A 17933-nucleotide genomic window follows, 5' to 3' on the forward strand; every position below is an offset into this window, starting at 1 on the left:
ATTTCTAGTACCAATTTCAAAGTACAGTATATGTAACAAACTTTGATGGCTTGAAACTATTACTGGAAAGCTTTCGAATCTTTTAATAAATATGTATATACCAAACTTCACTTAATGGTGGTATTTATGTAGTGCAGTATACTACTGAAGAGAACAGTAAAGTTGGCCAGCTTTAGATTAAGGTCAAAAGTTAAATAAAATAATAATATTTCTAATGTACAAGGAAATTTTTAAAAGTTACACACACACAACCAATTATTTTGAAAGAGTTTACATCTTTCCTGAATCAATGAACATTAAGCTACACAAATATATTGAATGGATATTTTGAAAGAAACATATGCAACACTTCAAATATTTCCAACACGGACAAGAAGTCAGAATTCGGAACATAAAAATTTGTTGGACAAGTATATGAGTGGGATTGGGTGGTTATAGATAGGAGCTGCCTCGTATGGGCCAATAGGCCTTCTGCGGTTACCTTTGTTCTTATGTTCTTATGTTCTTATCAAGAACTAAACTAAGAACAAGGTATTAAAGCGAGACTGATGTGTCCTGTACCAGCTCTATGGTTCACATCCACTACAGGAAGGGTAAACACTATCACGACTGGTGTCTTGGACCTCTCTGCTACTCTGTCTCGCCCTCTGGTTACTATCTGGAATCTGGTCGTATATCCCCTTATATTAGGGGCGCCTGACAGCTGGGTGGAGAGCGCTTCGGATTCGTAGTCCTGAGGTTCCGGGTTCGATCCCCGGTGGAAGCGAAAAATTATGAGCAAAATGTTTCTTTCACCCCTGATGCCCCTGTTACCTAGCAGTAAATAGATACCTGGGAGTTAGACAGCTGCTACAGGCTGCTTCCTGGGGGTAGAGGCCTGGTCGAGGACCGGGCCGCGGGGACACTAAGCCCCGAAATCATCTCAAGATAACCTCAAGATATACAGAAAAAAAATCAGGCTATAAATAACTATACTCTCTAGACCAGTATAGAGATAGTCAGTATAGATAGTATATCTATATCTATATATATATCGCTCGCACATTTTCTATCAGCAGATCCCCTGATCAGATGATTTCCAAAAATAATATTGGTAACAGTAGCAAGGTTACTAAGTGTTTTCACTCACTGAGTCGTACCGAGACCTCGTCTATCACATCTAAAAATATAAATCCCACACACCTTGTCTTGGTGTTAGTAGCGTGAGTCAGCTTTACAGGGGTTAGCCACCCTGGCCCTTTATCAAAATCATGTACCTAACGTACATGGTTTTGATAAAACATCCATGTACATTAGATACATGTTTTTTTATAATACCATGTACAAAGCCTCCTCTCTCTCCTCCACTCCTATATTTACTATCTCTGCTCTTCAAGTACGTATACATTTCCAAAGATTATACTCAGTTACAAAAAAAAATTACAATAGTATTAAAAACAGTAGCACCAATACATAACTGCTAGTTATTACGACGGTGAGGGACTGCTTGTGGGTATAATGGCCAGACTGACAACGTGGTTCCGCATTTCGTCCTGTTGCTATTGTTAGTTGCTTCATATATGTATAAAAAAAAAAGTGGGAGGAGCGCCTGGTAGAAATACTTGGAATCGCTCGCACACAAGTTTAGATAATTCTCAGAAGGCGACCTTAGACCCACACGCAGGTGTCGCTCTCCACTAATGGCACCCTGAAGCTGATTGTGGGTACGTGCCTCGGACCACGAACTGACTACCTATCCTGCTATCCCCCTCTTCTCTTAGCCCTTATCCTTCTCCACCCTCTTTCTCAAACTCTCATCTCCACCCCTTTCTCTCTCTCTCTCAAACTCTCATCTCCACCCCTTTCTCTCTCTCTCTCAAACTCTCATCTCCACCCCTTTCTCTCTCTCTCTCAAACTCTCATCTCCACCCCTTTCTCTCTCTCTCATCTCCACCCCTTTCTCTCTTTCTCAAACTCTCATATCCACCTCTTTCTCTCTTTCTCAAACTCTCATATCCACCCCTTTCTCTCTCTCTCTCAAACTCTCATCTTCACCCCCTTTCTCTCTCTCTCTCTGAAAATGTAATACTGTAACCCGTATATATACAATATAGGTAATCATAAAAACTCTATGGGAAACGCATCCTCTGATTTTATTTCATACTTCATGAAAATCGCACGTGTCGCTATAGCTGTTGATATTTCTTAATGTGTAGCACTTGGGCAGACCCCCGACTGGCCTATGACACTCCCATAACCTCCTTATTCCCTATGATTAAACTTCCAGAACTATGTGAGTCTAGCCCCTAGAGTCTGGCCTCCAACCTCAGACAGACAGACAGATAGACATCCTCTTCTGCAGATATAGATTACAAAGTAAGATTCTGATGATGAGTTTTAAACCAAGAAAATGCTCAGATCCTTTCATTAAGACATACATGAAGTTGACCGTAAGGCACCAATTGTTTAGCTGATCCAATCATCTGTCCTTGAAGATTGTTCGAAATATTTAATTGATGATGATTTACTTGATGATTTCTATCCTCATTTATGTCTCAGGTAAACACAGGTCTGGTTCCTCCTGAACGTTACAGAGCCATAGTCTCTCTGGCTGTATCCCGAGTGATGACACTTGTCTTATTAAGTCAACATTATTAACCCTTCCAGACGGCTCTCACTATAGGGGTGTGTGTTGGAGGTTAGTACAGTTCTGCTGGAAAGCCCGACTCTTAGCTCTGGTGTCCACGATCGATCATGCTCGACCTTCCTGTCTCCTGACAGGGTACCCCATATTCCTGTCTATGACAGTAGACACCATATACCTGTCCACGACAGGGTACACTCTTTTGTGTGACTGATTGTCCCGAAAGAGTTCTTTTTCTTTTTGTAGATACGTTTCGTTCATGACAGAACTATTTAAATGCGTTCTTTCTTTTGCGTTTTGTCAATGTGCTCTATTAAATCGAAGTACGATTTAATTAATATCATTAACCTCTATGATATGTGTATTATATATCTTGCAAATATGTTTTTAAACTGAACTTATTAATATAAGATGACTCCTGGCGGTTCAGAAGGGAATAAAAAATGGACTCTAGTTTTTCTTCAGATTTCAAGTCTGCTTTATCAGGCCATAAACCCCAAGTAGTGTATATGTAGCCTCTCTGAGAACCTGTGTCTGAGAGCCTGAGTCTGAGAACCTGTATCTGAGAGCCTGAGTCTGAGAGCCTGAGTCTGAGAACCTGTGTCTGAGAGCCTGAGTCTGAGAGCCTGAGTCTGAGAGCCTGAGTCTGAGAACCTGTATCTGAGAGCCTGAGTCTGAGAGCTTGAGTCTGAGAACCTGTGTCTGAGAGCCTGAGTCTGAGAACCTGTGTCTGAGAGCCTGAGTCTGAGAAGCCAAAGCAGCTTACTGAAGGAAAACTTAGTGTTGCTCTGCCTCTCTCTACTTGCTCCTGACAATCACCTTTCCTTGCATGAAATTAGCATGATAGAAGACAGAAGTGTTCTACATGTGCTGGTCAGTAGCTGGATGGGTGATAGCGCTCATATTCTTACTCTTGGCTGGGGTACCTTGAAAAAGTTGTCACATTTACCATTACCTTCAGTAGCATACTGTACTATATAAAAAGCACCATTAAATGAAGTTTGGGATATAAATATAATGTCAAGAGATACTAGCGCTTTCCAATACAAGTTTCAGGCCATTAAATTTTTTTGCATATGCTGTACATTGAAAATGGTTCTAGCCATATAATTTGTTACTCGCAACAAATGCAGCACAAATGAGTTTCTAGGAAACTTTCATTGTTACTTTAGACCAAAAGCTGTTTACATCAGTCTGGATCATTAGTGAGACATTCTCAGCCTTCAGTAAACGTCCAGTTAAGAGAACAAGTACATATGAAGAGCTCCATCTAGTTGTCTTTATGTTCAGTTGTTAAAGAATACAAAACGAGTCTTTTTGTATAAATTTATTATTCGCAAACTACAAAAATGTTACCATGACATTATGTAAAAATCGCTCGACAAAGACAATTAAAGAGTTTTCTGTACATCATAATTGCAAGATGATCCTTGGGGCGTCTTGGTGAAGCGGGAAGTGTCAACATTGATGCTCTTGAAGGCAGCTTCACACCGCTTCACGAACTTGCCATCCAGGCTAGGGGACCGGGTGAAGATGAAGGCAAAGTCGGTGTGATGATTGAAGTTGAAGCTGACGCAGGAGTACAAGCAGGCGAAGTTGGTGTAGTCCGTGTCCAGGATCACGTACGGGGCGGCAAACGCTGGAAAATTGCAAAACACAGAATGTGACTAATCAAAAAAGTTTGTAATTAGACACGTCATATTCATTAGGATAATTGTACACTGTACATATCAACACATCTTCCTTAAAAGACAGTGGGTATAGTAATTATTTGGTCGAAAATACCAATATGTAGTGATGGTCCACCAAATACTTTACTGTTCGTACTTAAAATTTTCAAACGTCCTAAAAAATAAAGTTACAATCCAACTTAAAGTTTTCTAGACCTAGAATATCTCATTTATGTACTATATTAGGTCTAAGATATCATATATTAGGCATAGGATTGCGATGAGAGGTTGGGTTAGATTCTATATTTATGTTGCGGTTAAAAAGTTACCGTTTGTCCAAATTCAGTAATACCAAACGTCAACGTTTGGTGGACCACCACTACATATTGGTACTTTTGACCATATGGTTCCTACAGGAACTATCATGTTAGGAGGATGGGTTGGAAAATATCATATAACATTCTATGTTATGGTCACATATAGACGAGGTCACAAGGAGCTGCTGCTACTACTTACAGTTCTCGTAGTCGATGGTGAGATGAGGTTCACCGAGGGGGTTGGGGTACACCTTCCCGTTGCGCTTCAACAGGCTGCCGTCAGCAGTCACGCCCGTTGATGACACATCAAACTGTTTACCGTCTGAGAAAATGGAATGTTATATTACTTTCCTGGAAAATAAACAAACTTATAACACATGTATTCTACAGCTGCATGTTGACGCAAGTTTCTCGTATTATCTCTAAAGCGTTTGGCACCTAACAGGAAAAATTATATCATAACAATATAATAATAATTAGTTATGTCGGGAACAGCCAGTTTGTATATTTATAGATCTAGGTTCTTATTGTTATATCTAGATTAAGATTATATCTAGACCCCCGCCACACAAGGCCGAACTACTGTCTCTCCCCAGGAAACAACTCAACAACTTGGTTAACTCCCGGGTGTCTATTTACTGCTAGGTGAACAGCGGCATTAGGTTACAGGAAATGTGTCAAATTATTTCTGTCTCTCACAGGATTCTCGATTGTGAGTACAGAACGAGCCCAACCGTACTTACCGAAGGAATAGTCATTGCGGACACAGGTGTTGATCAGCTGATAAGGGTTGTTAGTAAGTGCGAACTCGTACCAGACGCCGGCATACTGCAAGGCAAGAAAACATTCCTTAATTACATCCCGATAATCTTTAATTATCAACTCTTAACATTTAAGTGAAGTTGCACATTTATATAACGCAAATGATGTGATGGAAGTTTGGATCACTGAGTGGTTGTGTTGGTGATTTATAACACATATGTTGCATGTGTGTATTTAGGAGCACTCACGTTGGCGAAGTTTGGGACCTGTTCGGCCCACAACTTGCTCTCGTCGACGGCAGGACACTGGCCGGGGACCACGAAGTCCGGGATCTTGTCAGCAGCGACGGCGGCCACGAGGACCAGCAGGATGGCCAGCGAGTTCATGGTGCGAGGCAGAAGCGGCTTCTGAGTTCCAGGGGCGTCGCCTGGCTTTATATAAGACTGGCGGAGGTCAGCGGTTGTCCAAACTACTGACTCCATACCCCAATGAACATCTTTTCTTTACTTACAATTAAAGTATAACATTGGCAGTCAAATGTTATTACTGAAATTATTAAATACTGTAATGAATAATATTCACAAAACAGTATCTGAGTCATTATAGTCAAGGAAATGGTCGTGTACTACGCTCCGCCCTCCATTTTTTGGAGGAGGTTGCCTCCTCTATATAAGCATGGGCAGGGGGCCAGGACCTCAGAGTCAGTCAAGCGCGCATCATGTTCACAACTTTCCTCACTGTCGCCCTCGTGGCCTGTGTGGCCGCCGACGGTATTCCAAGCTTTGTCTCTCCTGGTAAATGTGCCTCAGTTGCCAACCAGGACAACTTTGACCTCAGGAAGGTGAGTGATCTTTTGTGTGGTTAATACCGATTAATGAATCACGGTTATGACTTCCCTATATTGTATATGGGTGTGCAGTATTGATAAGGACAAACCTTTGATGGTTTGCGACATATTTATAAGTAACATATCGTGATGTTTCAACATTACACATTTTCTCTGCAGTACGCTGGCCGTTGGTACCAGACTCACATCATCGAGAACCCTTACCAGCCGGTGACTGGATGCATCCACTCCAACTATGACTATTCCGATAGCGACTACGGCTTCAAGGTGACCACCGCCGGCCTAAACCCGAAGGGAGAATATCTGAAGATTGACTTTAAGGTCTACCCAACTAAGGAGTTCCCAGCCGCTCACATGCTCATTGATGCTCCTTCAGGTAAGTCTTGCCCACAATCTTCATCAACAGAATCATTAATATTAAAAAGTATAAATGTTGCACTTTTTAGAATGCGCAAACAAGTTCTTAGTCACTAAATTGTTTTTGTTTCTCCAGTGTTCGCCTCGCCGTATGAGGTCATCGAGACTGACTACGACACCTACTCCTGCGTCTACTCCTGCATCACCACCGACAACTACAAGGCAGAGTTCGGCTTCGTTTTATCCCGTACCCCCCAGACCTCAGGACCCGCCGTCGAGAAGTGTGCCGCTGTCTTCAGGAAGAACGGTGTCGAGTTCTCCAAGTTCGTGCCTGTCTCGCAGACGGCTGAGTGCGTCTATAGAGCTTAAGGCTCCATAACATTTCACAATTATCAAAACAACAATCTCACTGTTCTTCCGCTATCGTCTCCCATATTTTCATGTACATAAACGTGACCTTATCTTACCAACAGTCAGTGCTACATAACCTTACCGGCTTGGCGCCTTCTTTTGATATTTACTTTCTAACCAAGAGTAAAATGACACTCGTGTCTAATTACAAGTGGCCACAAGCTATGGTGAGACACATAGGACTGTGAACTGTGAGCTCGTCGGCTCACGCCCCCATGACTGTGAACTTGTACATTAAGATTTGTGATATGCCTCATGTGTTTACAAAACAAGTGTCCACATGTGTTTAAAATGGATCATTCGATATGTACATATGTGAACCTTCCTGATATTATGTACATGTGAAATAAATTTTTTATAAATTGTTTATCCTGTTTATTCTCTCCGTAACCGAAGCATTACGTTAAGGGACCTCAGCAGACAATTGTTACTCCGTGAGGTATACTCTCTACCTGGAAACATCTATACTGAGTGGTTTACTTTAGTTATGAACTCCAATCAAGATAATTAAAGTATACTCGTTCGATAACTTATGGGCTTTATTATCCTGGCAGTCGCTAGGACTTGATACATTTTATTTTCGATGATTTTGAGACTTTTGTTCATAATTTACATCACATTGACATATGTTATTGTTCCGTATGTAAAATCCTTTTAACATAGGTTACTATTTGTTCCTGTTTTATATAGAAAAACATAAATGTCGGTAAATTGAAGTTAATAACATGAATGACACTGAAAACAACCGAATAATAGAGAATAACTTTATTAGTAAATATTCATGCATAAGAACTACGTAACTAACATAACGTAATGCAAATGTATAATAATAATAATAATAATAATGTTGGGTGGAGCAACAGCATTAAATCAAGACGTCATAATATATATACACTAAGAGGTATACCCAGTTTTTTTTTTAATACACAGATAGATACAGGAACAGACGACTGCTGACTCCTGTTAGCAGCCTGAGAGCTTAACCTTTGCTCATGGTAAGACCTACTCACTAGTTGTCCCTGGAACACGACCCGCCAAATCGTTTAACAACCAGGTACCCAATCTCTGCTGGGTGAACAGAAGCCACAGTGAATGATTACCGCCTAGTCAATCCTCCCTAGGGTAGTCTCTATTTATATACACAGAGTTAACTTTGGTCCTGAAATATGTTCAGGGTAAAAGTATTCTTGGTGGTTGGTCAGTAAGCTATGGTGGGAGTAAGTAAAGTTCCACGTTAGAATAGATTATGGGCTCACCATAGCCCGTGCTACATGGACACTTCGTCCTGAGTAGCTAAATCTTTAACAACTATGGTGGGAGCTTTAATAACCAGCCAGAGGTTATTAAACCAGAGGTAGTCTACATAAGACTATGGAGACTACATAAGACTATGAAACACATGAAGGGAATATAAGGACAAGGATGTGGGAAGGGACGGAAGTAATACTCTAGTAACCATTATTTGATCGTAATAATTATACTTGTTATACACAAGATAATCAATTACCTAACTTCGTCAAAACTTTCTTCTGAATAAAGGAAAAAGACAGTTACTGGAAAATAAATATTTATAATAGTGATGTCAGTAATGGATACATTAACACATACAGCAGACAGCAACACTAATATATATACATTAACAAATACAGCAGATATACAACAATGGCCAGGTTGGAACCATGGTTGGGAAGGATGACTGAGCACAGTTCATAAACTGTTCACTCCAGTTCACCGTGACTTATTCTTTGTGACGTAAGCCGCATCGCGAGGGTCTGGATCCCATTGGGCATCACACCCTTCAGTCGGCCAGATGAAATTACATTCATCCGAATGCTCAACACCCGGCCAAACTGCCCAAAATATCGGCGCAGCAAATCATCAGGGAACTCGAAGAGTGCACCATGGACACTCACGTAAGTCGTAGCGCCACTACGATCCAACACGATCACAGTCCAAGCACCCTTAGGCAACGTAAACGAGTGCCCAGCATAACGGCCCACAAAGGCCGCAAACTCATCTGCTGTAGTAAACTTAACGACCGCCCGATAGGCAGAGATGATCTGGACGCCCCCGATGGAAGTCACAGCAACCTGCCGGAGGTCCGACAAATCCACCTCCACCGCAGAATAAGTCACCGAGCCGGAGAATTCCAACCCAGCCGTCAACAACTGCTTCACAGCAGGGAATGGTGATTCCATCCTTTCCGGCCACACAGCCGCAGCGCACCCGTCACGTCACAAGCAACAGCCAATCACCGCACACTCCAGGCGGCAAAGGCGGAGCTCGGCTGACACAGCCGCACCCAGTGACTGCTGTGGCTGCAATCCAGATTTCGTAAGTGGTTGTACAAATTCTAGCTGTATCCTGGGCGTGGTCAGTACCCCATATAAGAAGCAGTGTAAGTGATATTATCCTTCTCTTCTCTGCCATATACACTTACATTCAGCCAGTGTGTGAGAATAAACGTTCTTTATCCTCAAGTTCTTTATATGGTCATGTTCTTTATCCTCTCTTGTTCTATATGTTCTTTAGGATCCAGGTAAAGAACTGCTCTGCTTTCTGCTCCCCCGTGATGTAGTAATGTTCTACCAGATGTTAGACAGGTGTCTGAATTATCCACACACGCCGGATAATTCAGACCAAATGTTATCTCCGGCCGATCTGATGATCCATTGTAAATACGCATTTATTGTCATCGTGTAAAAGTCATCAGTGTAAAGAACAGTTTTCCACCACCGAAAAGTAGTTCATAGCCAGCAGGTCGTCTCCTGTGGTCGACATCACTCCGACGGTGCGTCCAAAGTCTTCTCTTGTTCCTCAGTGAGAGAAACTGAGGGAAATAGCTATGGGAACAAAAATATTTCTACCTGAATAAAAAATATATAAGGATTTTTTGTTTTGTTTTTATTATCAAGCTTAGGTATACACAGCAATGGGCTGCTACCCTATTTTATATGAAAGATTACACAGTGTAGATAATAAGTTAGCTATAAGTTTATCTAATATTCCCATCTCACAGGATGATTAGTCATACATGAAATCAGGGAAGTAAATACCTGCCTCAATACGAAAAACAAATCAACTCTGTCTAAACAACAACTTCATGATTTTCACAAGAGCTAAGCACTGAATCAAGGAAACAAAACATTACAATTACTCGTACCAGTTTCTTCAAGACTCCTCTCAAACAATGTATTTTCTTTTTAAAACAAGCTTAGGTATACACAGCAATGTTCTGCTACCCTATTCTGTATGAAGAACTACACAGTGTAGAAAAAAACAGCTACAAGCTCATCCAACATCCCCACCTCACAGGACGGTCAGTCATACATGGAATCAGGAGAGAACATGAAATGTGAGGCTGATCTATTAGCCTCCACTAGCAAACTCTGGGTACAGCACAAGAATATTTTCCAATATTCCTGTGTATGAAGTAATTACAGAGCTCAAAGTACCTCATACCATTTGGTCTGAAGTCACTGATAACAGGGAAATCACAGATATAGTGTTGGAAAGTATGTTCTAGCTCAAATAGTTTACAATTGTAATGTTCCACCATTGGGGATTATAAGGATATAAAATCAAATTTTCCTTCTTTTTAAGGGGGCATATCGTTTTAAATCGTTATAAATTAAAAGTAGTTCAATTTGCTTATAAATTTATTTATGAAATGGTTATAGAAAGGGCTGCAACTGGTCCAAGTTTCACCATCACACCCTAAACAGAAAAGGAGAAAAAAAATACACAACATATTATGCAACGATTTTTCAACATTTTCAAATAATTTCAGGGAACACATGCGTCAACTAAAATCCTTTCTATAACACTCAGATATTAAAATTAGCATATAATAAAGGATTGTTGTGAGTAGTTTTATCAAAAACGTGTTTAGTGCAATAATATAATTATTCAAAGTTACCCTTCCAAAAATATGCAATATATGATGTTTATAAATTTTTATAAAATCAACAAATGGACTTTGGACTAAAATGTCTACAACGTACTGTAGAAGCACAAACTCTACATATAAGGTGTAATTTGCATGTAAATTGATTAATAAATGAAAGCTATGAAGTACTTTGAAGTTGTAAATTACTTTCCTGAGTAAAATAAAGATCAAAGTTCGGCCACCTGTAGCTGAGCTTGACTTCGACAGATTTCGTTCATAATTGACACCTTTGCAGATAGGCATCCATTGAGCAAGGTGTGCAAGTTTCATGCAAATCCCTTGATAACAAACGAAAAACAAAATTGGCCAAAAAAAAAGAAGAAAAAAAAAAAAATTTACATATAAATATATTGCACATACATATTACAATTATTACAAGAGTTTGTGCTTCTACAGCACATAGTAGACATTTTAGTTGACACATGTGTTCCCTGAGATTATTTGAGAATGTTGAACATTCGTTGCATAATACGTTGTGTATTTTTTTTCTCCTTTTCTGTTTAGGGTGTGATGGTGAAACTTGGACCAGTTGCAGCCCTTTCTATAACCATTTCATAAATAAATTTATAAGCAAATTGAACAACTTTTAATTTATAACGATTTAAAACGATATGCCCCCTTAAAACTGCATAACTAGCATAATTTAATGGTAATATTCGTTACCACTAACTACACAAGCCATCTTAAGACATATAGGCCTATGCAACAAGTCACTGACATGAAAGAAAGTTACATAGTGCAAAGTTCAAAGGACTCTGAAGCAAATATTAATTTTCTGAGTACCTCCATAACGTTATCATAATACTAAATTGTTATGGATGGATTCTCAGAGTGATCTCTGGGCACCATAATTGCAAGATGATCCTTGGACGGTCTTTATGAAGCGGGAAGTGTCAACATTGATGCTCTTGAAGGCAGCTTCACACCGCTGCACGAACTTGTCATCCAGGCTGGGGGAGCGGGTGTAGACGAAAGCAGTGTCGGTATAATAAAGATTGTTGAAGCCGACGCAGGAGTAGATGCAGGAGAAGTTGGTGTAGTCCGTGTCCAGGATGACGTACGGGGCGGCCAAGGCTGCGAGAGAATACATATACATATATGTATTGCATATATGCATAAGGGAGGGGGGGGGGATACATGGCGTGGCACGGGTCCGTCTGTATATTCACCTATCCATCCATCTATCTATCCCCCCGCTTCTCCAATGCTTCCCACCTCTCCCTCTTCTCACATAAAATATATTATTAAGATCTATTGAAATGATTAAATAGAAATTGCATAAGAAATTATTATTATGACAAAACAGCACAGCTAATCACACGTAATATTTCACACTTGACTCTATGATATTGACTCTCTATTGACTCACAAATCCAGCCTCCGAACAATCATCCTGCTTGGGGACTTCAACCTACGGCACCTGAAATGGAAGCACCTGGCTAATACAGTAATATCAGACCAGGAAGTAGCCTAAATGAACAGGCACATGCAAATGACCTGCTACGGATGTGCGACAGGTTTGCCTTAAACCAGCAAATAGTAGAACCAACTAGGAAGGAGAACACGCTGGACCTCATTTTCACTAATAATGATGAATTGATCAGGAACATAATGATTACAAATACCTGTTACTCAGATCACAACTTAATTGAAGTTATGACAACCATGGGGAATAGACCTTCAAAACCAGTCCAGATTCCCGGTGGAGGAGATTTCAGCAAATTCAACTTCAATAATAAACAGATAAACTGGGAGCGAATAAACCAGGACTTCACAGAAATAAACTGGGAAGAACAGCTAGGAAATGCAAACCTGAACCAGTGCCTGGAAAAAATAAGCTCAGTAGCACTAGAAATATGTTCAAACCGCATACCTCTAAGAAAAAAGAGGAAGAGATGCAGATTGGAACGGGAACGTCGTTCCCTATATAGGCGAAGAAAACGAATCGCGGAACAACTTGAGAGTCGCACCCTATCTCAAGAACGGCGAAGAAGGTTAGGTAGAGAAATAGAAACAATTGAACGGAAGCTACAAGAATCATACAGAACCCAGGAGAGGCAAAGAGAGCAAAAGGCCATCAGTGAAATAGAAAGAAATCCGAAATATTTTTTCTCCTATGCAAAATCAAGATAAAAAACCACATCTAGTATCGGGCCCCTGCGAAAGGGAGATGGAACTTTCACCGATGACAACAAAGAAATGAGCGAGCTACTGAGGACGCAGTACGACTCTGTTTTCAGCAAGCCATTAAACACACTAAAGATTGATAACCCAAATGAATTTTTCATGGATACGATACCAACATCAAATCATATATCAGACGTCACCCTATCCCCACTGGATTTTGAAGAAGCCATAAACAGTATGCCTATGCACTCTGCACCAGGCCCGGATTCTTGGAACTCCATATTCATAAAGAACTGTAAAAAACCACTATCGCAGGCCCTCCACATTCTGTGGAGACAAAGCCTAGATACTGGCGTTATTCCTGATATACTAAAAACAGCAGAGATAGCACCACTTCATAAAGGAGGAAATAAGGCAGAGGCAAAAAATTACAGACCGATAGCGCTAACATCGCACATCATAAAAATTTTTGAGAGAGTGCTAAGAAGTAAAATCACAAAATACATGGAATCACAGCAACTCCATAACCCCGGACAACATGGTTTCAGAACAGGGCGCTCTTGCCTGTCGCAGTTGCTGGACCACTATGATATGGCATTAGATGCTATGGAAGACAAACATAACGCGGATGTAATTTACACAGATTTCGCAAAAGCTTTTGATAAATGTGACCATGGTGTTATTGCACATAAAATGCGTTCAAAAGGAATTACCGGAAAAATAGGCAGATGGATCTACAATTTCCTAACCAACAGAACCCAATGTGTAATAGTCAACAAAATAAAATCCAGCCCATCAACCGTGAAGAGCTCAGTCCCCCAGGGTACTGTGCTTGCTCCAGTACTTTTTCTCATCCTCATTTCGGACATAGACAAGAACACAACCTATAGCACTGTATCATCCTTTGCAGATGACACTAGGATCTTCATGAGAGTAGGCAACATAGAGGACACGGCGAACCTCCAGTCAGATGTAGATCAGGTCTTTCTATGGGCTACAGAAAATAATATGGTGTTTAACGAAGATAAGTTCCAGCTCATGCGCTATGGAAAAAATGAAAATATAAAAACGGAAACCACGTACAAAACTCAGGCAAATCATAACATAGAATGAAAAGGCAATGTAAAGGATTTGGGTGTACTCATGTCGGAAGACCTTACCTTTAAAGAACACAATAAAGTAGCCGTCACAATTGCAAGAAAAATGACAGGTTGGATAACAAGAACTTTTCACACTAGAGATGCTATACCGATGATGATACTTTTCAAAACGCTTGTGCTCTCTAGAGTGGAGTACTGCTGCACAATGACAGCACCTTTCAAAGCTGGAGAAATTACTGACCTGGAGAGCGTGCAGAGATCCTTTACTGCTAGAATCCACTCAGTAAAACATCTAAACTATTGGGACCGACTAAAGAGCCTAAAACTGTACTCCCTTGAGCGCAGGCGGGAGAGGTACATAATAATTTACACGTGGAAAATATTAGAGGGGCTGGTCCCAAACCTGCACACAGAAATAACATCACATGAGACCAGAAGACATGGCAGGATGTGCAGAATACCCCCGTTGAAAAACAGAGGTGCAACTGGTACTCTGAGAGAGAACTCTATCAACATCAGAGGTCCGAGACTGTTCAACACGCTTCCACTACACATAAGGGGCATAACTGGCCGAACCCTCACAGTGTTCAAGAGAGAACTGGATAAGCACCTCCAAAGGATACCTGATCAACCAGGCTGTGACTCGTACGTCAGGCTGCGAGCAGCCGCGTCCAACAGCCTGGTTGATCAGTCCGGCAACCAGGAGGCCTGGTCGACGACCGGGCCGCGGGGACGCTAAGCCCCGGAAGCACTTCAAGGTAACCTCAAGGTATGATAATGGCCTCGGGAGTATCTATAATTGCTAATATTTCTTAAAGCAATATGGCCTACCTTGACCAGTCTATGCCCGTTCCGTACCACAAACCATCCCCCCCCCCTAGATATTTGGGTGAGGCTAGATATTTGGAAGAGAGGGAGGGGGGGGGGGGGTGGCAAGAAAAATAGCAGCCATAAGATACAGCATACGCCATCTATTGCCATAAAAGTACACTATCAACAACAGGCCACCCTGTAAGATACAGCATACGCCATCTATTGCCATAAAAGTACACTATCAACAACAGGCCACCCTGTAAGATACAGCATACGCCATCTATTGCCATAAAAGTACACTATCAACAACAGGCCACCCTGTAAGATACAGCATACGCCATCTATTGCCATAAAAGTACACTATCAACAACAGGCCACCCTGTAAGATACAGCAAACGCCATCTATTGCCATAAAAGTACACTATCAACACCAAGCCAACCTTTAAGATACAGCATACGCCATCTCTCTGTTTCTTTCTCTGCCTCTATCTGTTTTTTCTTTCTATATGTCTCTTTCTTTTATAAACAAAAATATAAGTGTCTAATGTGTGTGTGTGTGTGGTCGACAGTGAGAGCAGTTCAGTAGTGTTAAATACAACAAAATAAGAATAGTTAAACCTTACTTTGGAAAAGAGCCGGTGCTGGAGAAGCCTTTGACGCTGTGACTATTCTTAAATTTTGACTATTTGAAAAGTAACTTAAATTTGTGACTATTCGAGTAATTTTATAATAAGTGTAATACATTCAACCTACAGTAATTTTGTATTCTTTTTAGTCAACCTCGAACAAATATAACATTTGGAGAAATCCTCATATAGAATGTGTGTATAGATTTCTATTTTGCAAGATACAGATTCTATTTTTTCTATTTTGCTCTGATGAAGGCGAATTGAGCCGAAAACGCGTTTAGCTTTATTTATTTTTCACATGTGGTTTTTCCGCATACTTGGATCAGAGTTTTTGTGATCGTTGTTATATATAAATATATAAATTAGACTAGAACTTAGTCTACTTTTGAGTGTTATACAGGTGCACATATTATTAAACATTATATATTCATATTACAAAAGAAAGCAAGGTACCAGTCTTGCCCATAAAACAACATTCTAACTCATGGCCACCATCTCTGTGGCTATGTCTCTGGATGAGACATAGCCACAAGAGGCTGTGGCAGATACTTACTGTTGTTGAAGTCAACGACGAGATGAGATTCATTGAAGGGGTTGGCGTACAATTTCCCGGTGAGCTTCAACAACTTGCCTTTAGGAGTGAAGCCAGTTGAGGACACGTGAAACTGTTGACCATCTGAAGATGCGGAATGTTTGTTGAAGACTTTTGTGCAGAAGTCAGAGTAACGTAAGTGAAAAAATAACACAAATCTTACATATGAAATTAAAAGTAAATAATGCTTTTCGGACCCTTTTGGAGCTTTATGAAGTCGTAAGTTAACAAGAGAGAGAGAGAGTCAAAATAAAGCAAGTTGGAAGGTGAGATGAATCAAAGTGGCCGGTAAGTGAAAAAGTAAAGAATGGAAAAGAAAAAAAGCATTAAACGGGAGAGAAATGATAAAAGAAATAACGATGAAATAAGAAGGCGAAACAAAGGGATAAGAACAGAAGAGATAAGGATACTTATTTACTGCTAGATGGACACTCATTAGGTGATAGGAATTAACTAACTATTTCTGTTCTACCTTATCCCCGTAATTCGAATCCGGGTCTCCCGACTGTGAGTCGAGAAGGAACCCAACTGTACTACCAGTGTCTTGTATAATACTTTTTGTGTATTCTGAAAAGTTTGTCATTAAGAGTACGACCAGTTTCACCAAAGTTTTGGAAAAAGAGGAACAGAAAATTGAGGAAACACTATCAGCATTGGAAGCAGAAGCAGCAGTAAACCAGATTACTGAAATGTGTTTTAGTTTGTCATGGGACAAGTTTTATATCAAGACGACGAAGGTAATTAGTAAGACTTCTAAGTTCAGATATGAAGGGAAAGGCACTGATATATAAGAAAATGCTTCATAGGTCTTACCAAAAGAATATTCGTTGAGGACACATTTGTTGATCACCTGAAATGGGTTTTTAATAAGGGAGAACTCATACCACTCTCCAGAATACTGAAACAAAAGAAAACATATCTTAAAGTACATCCTAATCAGTAAATTTTGTATTAATTTAAACTCATGTGTTTATCAAGTTTCATAAAATGAGCATATGTTTAAGCGTACATTGTTGTGATAAGAAATTTTCCGTGAATTTGGTTTCAGAAAAAGAACAGCTTTTTGGCTATGAAACAAACAATAAGAATCGTTCCAAGCACCTTGGCTGTATGGGTTTCGAACCCTGGACCCGACGCGTGTGAAGTTGAAGCACTATAAGGATCGTTATTGGGCATCCGTGTTTAGTAAAAAATGTTAGGAAATTATAAGCAAGTGAATCACTGAATGTTTGATTAATGAACTGGGAGTGGTATAATGTGTTACTAATTCTGAGGCCTAAGTAAAACTCACGTTGGCGAAGTTTGGGACCTGTTGGGCCCACAACTTGCTCTCGTCAACGGCAGGACACTGTCCGGGGATCACGAAGTCCGGGATCTTGTCAGCAGCGACGGCGGCCACGAGGACCAGCAGGATGGCCAGCGAGTTCATGGTGCGAGGCAGAAGCGGCTTCTGAGTTCCAGGGGCGTCGCCTGGCTTTATATGCGAAGCTGGAGAGAAAAAGCTCTCGGATTTATGCGTCCAAGGGCCCGTACCCAAACTCCTCTGAATCCTTCACGTCCACTGAGCTGTTATTTATTTTTCAATCCTCCTTATAAAAAGTTTCAATTAACATATGACAATTAAAATATAATTATTATCATGTATCTGAACTTCTTTTTTAATAGTATTGTCCCCACTTTTTGTTTAGGCAGATAAACCTCGATACAATGACTAGACAGTTTGTTGGTTGTAAACA

General features: G+C 40.5%; 3 protein-coding genes across 3 annotated transcripts; 1 reads left to right on the forward strand and 2 right to left on the reverse strand.

Annotated features, from left to right (window-relative positions):
* Positions 1-3935: 3935 nt before the first annotated feature.
* Positions 3936-5869, reverse strand: LOC123770820 (crustacyanin-C1 subunit). Its single transcript, XM_045762985.1, has 4 exons — positions 5621-5869; positions 5354-5438; positions 4810-4932; positions 3936-4262 (listed from the first exon to the last, which is right to left on the reverse strand). The coding sequence occupies exons 1-4, from the start codon at positions 5852-5854 to the stop codon at positions 4015-4017; spliced, it is 690 nt and encodes a 229-aa protein (XP_045618941.1). The 5' UTR covers positions 5855-5869; the 3' UTR covers positions 3936-4014.
* A 190-nt stretch (positions 5870-6059) lies between these two features.
* Positions 6060-7354, forward strand: LOC138353136 (crustacyanin-A2 subunit-like). Its single transcript, XM_069305973.1, has 3 exons — positions 6060-6213; positions 6379-6595; positions 6713-7354. The coding sequence occupies exons 1-3, from the start codon at positions 6091-6093 to the stop codon at positions 6943-6945; spliced, it is 573 nt and encodes a 190-aa protein (XP_069162074.1). The 5' UTR covers positions 6060-6090; the 3' UTR covers positions 6946-7354.
* Positions 7355-9950: 2596 nt separating this feature from the next.
* Positions 9951-17645, reverse strand: LOC138353137 (crustacyanin-C1 subunit-like). The gene is made up of 4 exons (XM_069305974.1): positions 17489-17645; positions 17011-17095; positions 16159-16281; positions 9951-12010 (listed from the first exon to the last, which is right to left on the reverse strand). The coding sequence occupies exons 1-4, from the start codon at positions 17624-17626 to the stop codon at positions 11763-11765; spliced, it is 594 nt and encodes a 197-aa protein (XP_069162075.1). The 5' UTR covers positions 17627-17645; the 3' UTR covers positions 9951-11762.
* Between the last annotated feature and the right edge of the window lie 288 nt (positions 17646-17933).

The sequence above is a fragment of the Procambarus clarkii genome, chromosome 56 (assembly GCF_040958095.1).
Source record: "Procambarus clarkii isolate CNS0578487 chromosome 56, FALCON_Pclarkii_2.0, whole genome shotgun sequence".
Lineage (NCBI taxonomy): Eukaryota > Metazoa > Arthropoda > Malacostraca > Decapoda > Cambaridae > Procambarus > Procambarus clarkii.

What these genes read in the sequence shown, in the direction of transcription:
- LOC123770820 (XM_045762985.1), bottom strand. Translation starts at nt 5,854, where the DNA reads ATGGAGTCAGTAGTTTGGACAACCGCTGACCTCCGCCAGTCTTATATA. An exon ending in CCGCAATGACTATTCCTTCG is followed by an intron (nt 4,933 to 5,353) that starts GTAAGTACGGTT and finishes CCATTTTCTCAG; the next exon opens with ACGGTAAACAGTTTGATGTG. An exon ending in CACCATCGACTACGAGAACT is followed by an intron (nt 4,263 to 4,809) that starts GTAAGTAGTAGC and finishes GCAATTTTCCAG; the next exon opens with CGTTTGCCGCCCCGTACGTG.
- LOC138353136 (XM_069305973.1), top strand. Translation starts at nt 6,091, where the DNA reads ATGTTCACAACTTTCCTCACTGTCGCCCTCGTGGCCTGTGTGGCCGCC. An exon ending in ACAACTTTGACCTCAGGAAG is followed by an intron (nt 6,214 to 6,378) that starts GTGAGTGATCTT and finishes TTTTCTCTGCAG; the next exon opens with TACGCTGGCCGTTGGTACCA. An exon ending in GCTCATTGATGCTCCTTCAG is followed by an intron (nt 6,596 to 6,712) that starts GTAAGTCTTGCC and finishes TTGTTTCTCCAG; the next exon opens with TGTTCGCCTCGCCGTATGAG.
- LOC138353137 (XM_069305974.1), bottom strand. Translation starts at nt 17,626, where the DNA reads ATGAACTCGCTGGCCATCCTGCTGGTCCTCGTGGCCGCCGTCGCTGCT. An exon ending in CCTCAACGAATATTCTTTTG is followed by an intron (nt 16,282 to 17,010) that starts GTAAGACCTATG and finishes CCGCATCTTCAG; the next exon opens with ATGGTCAACAGTTTCACGTG. An exon ending in CGTCGTTGACTTCAACAACA is followed by an intron (nt 12,011 to 16,158) that starts GTAAGTATCTGC and finishes ATTCTCTCGCAG; the next exon opens with CCTTGGCCGCCCCGTACGTC.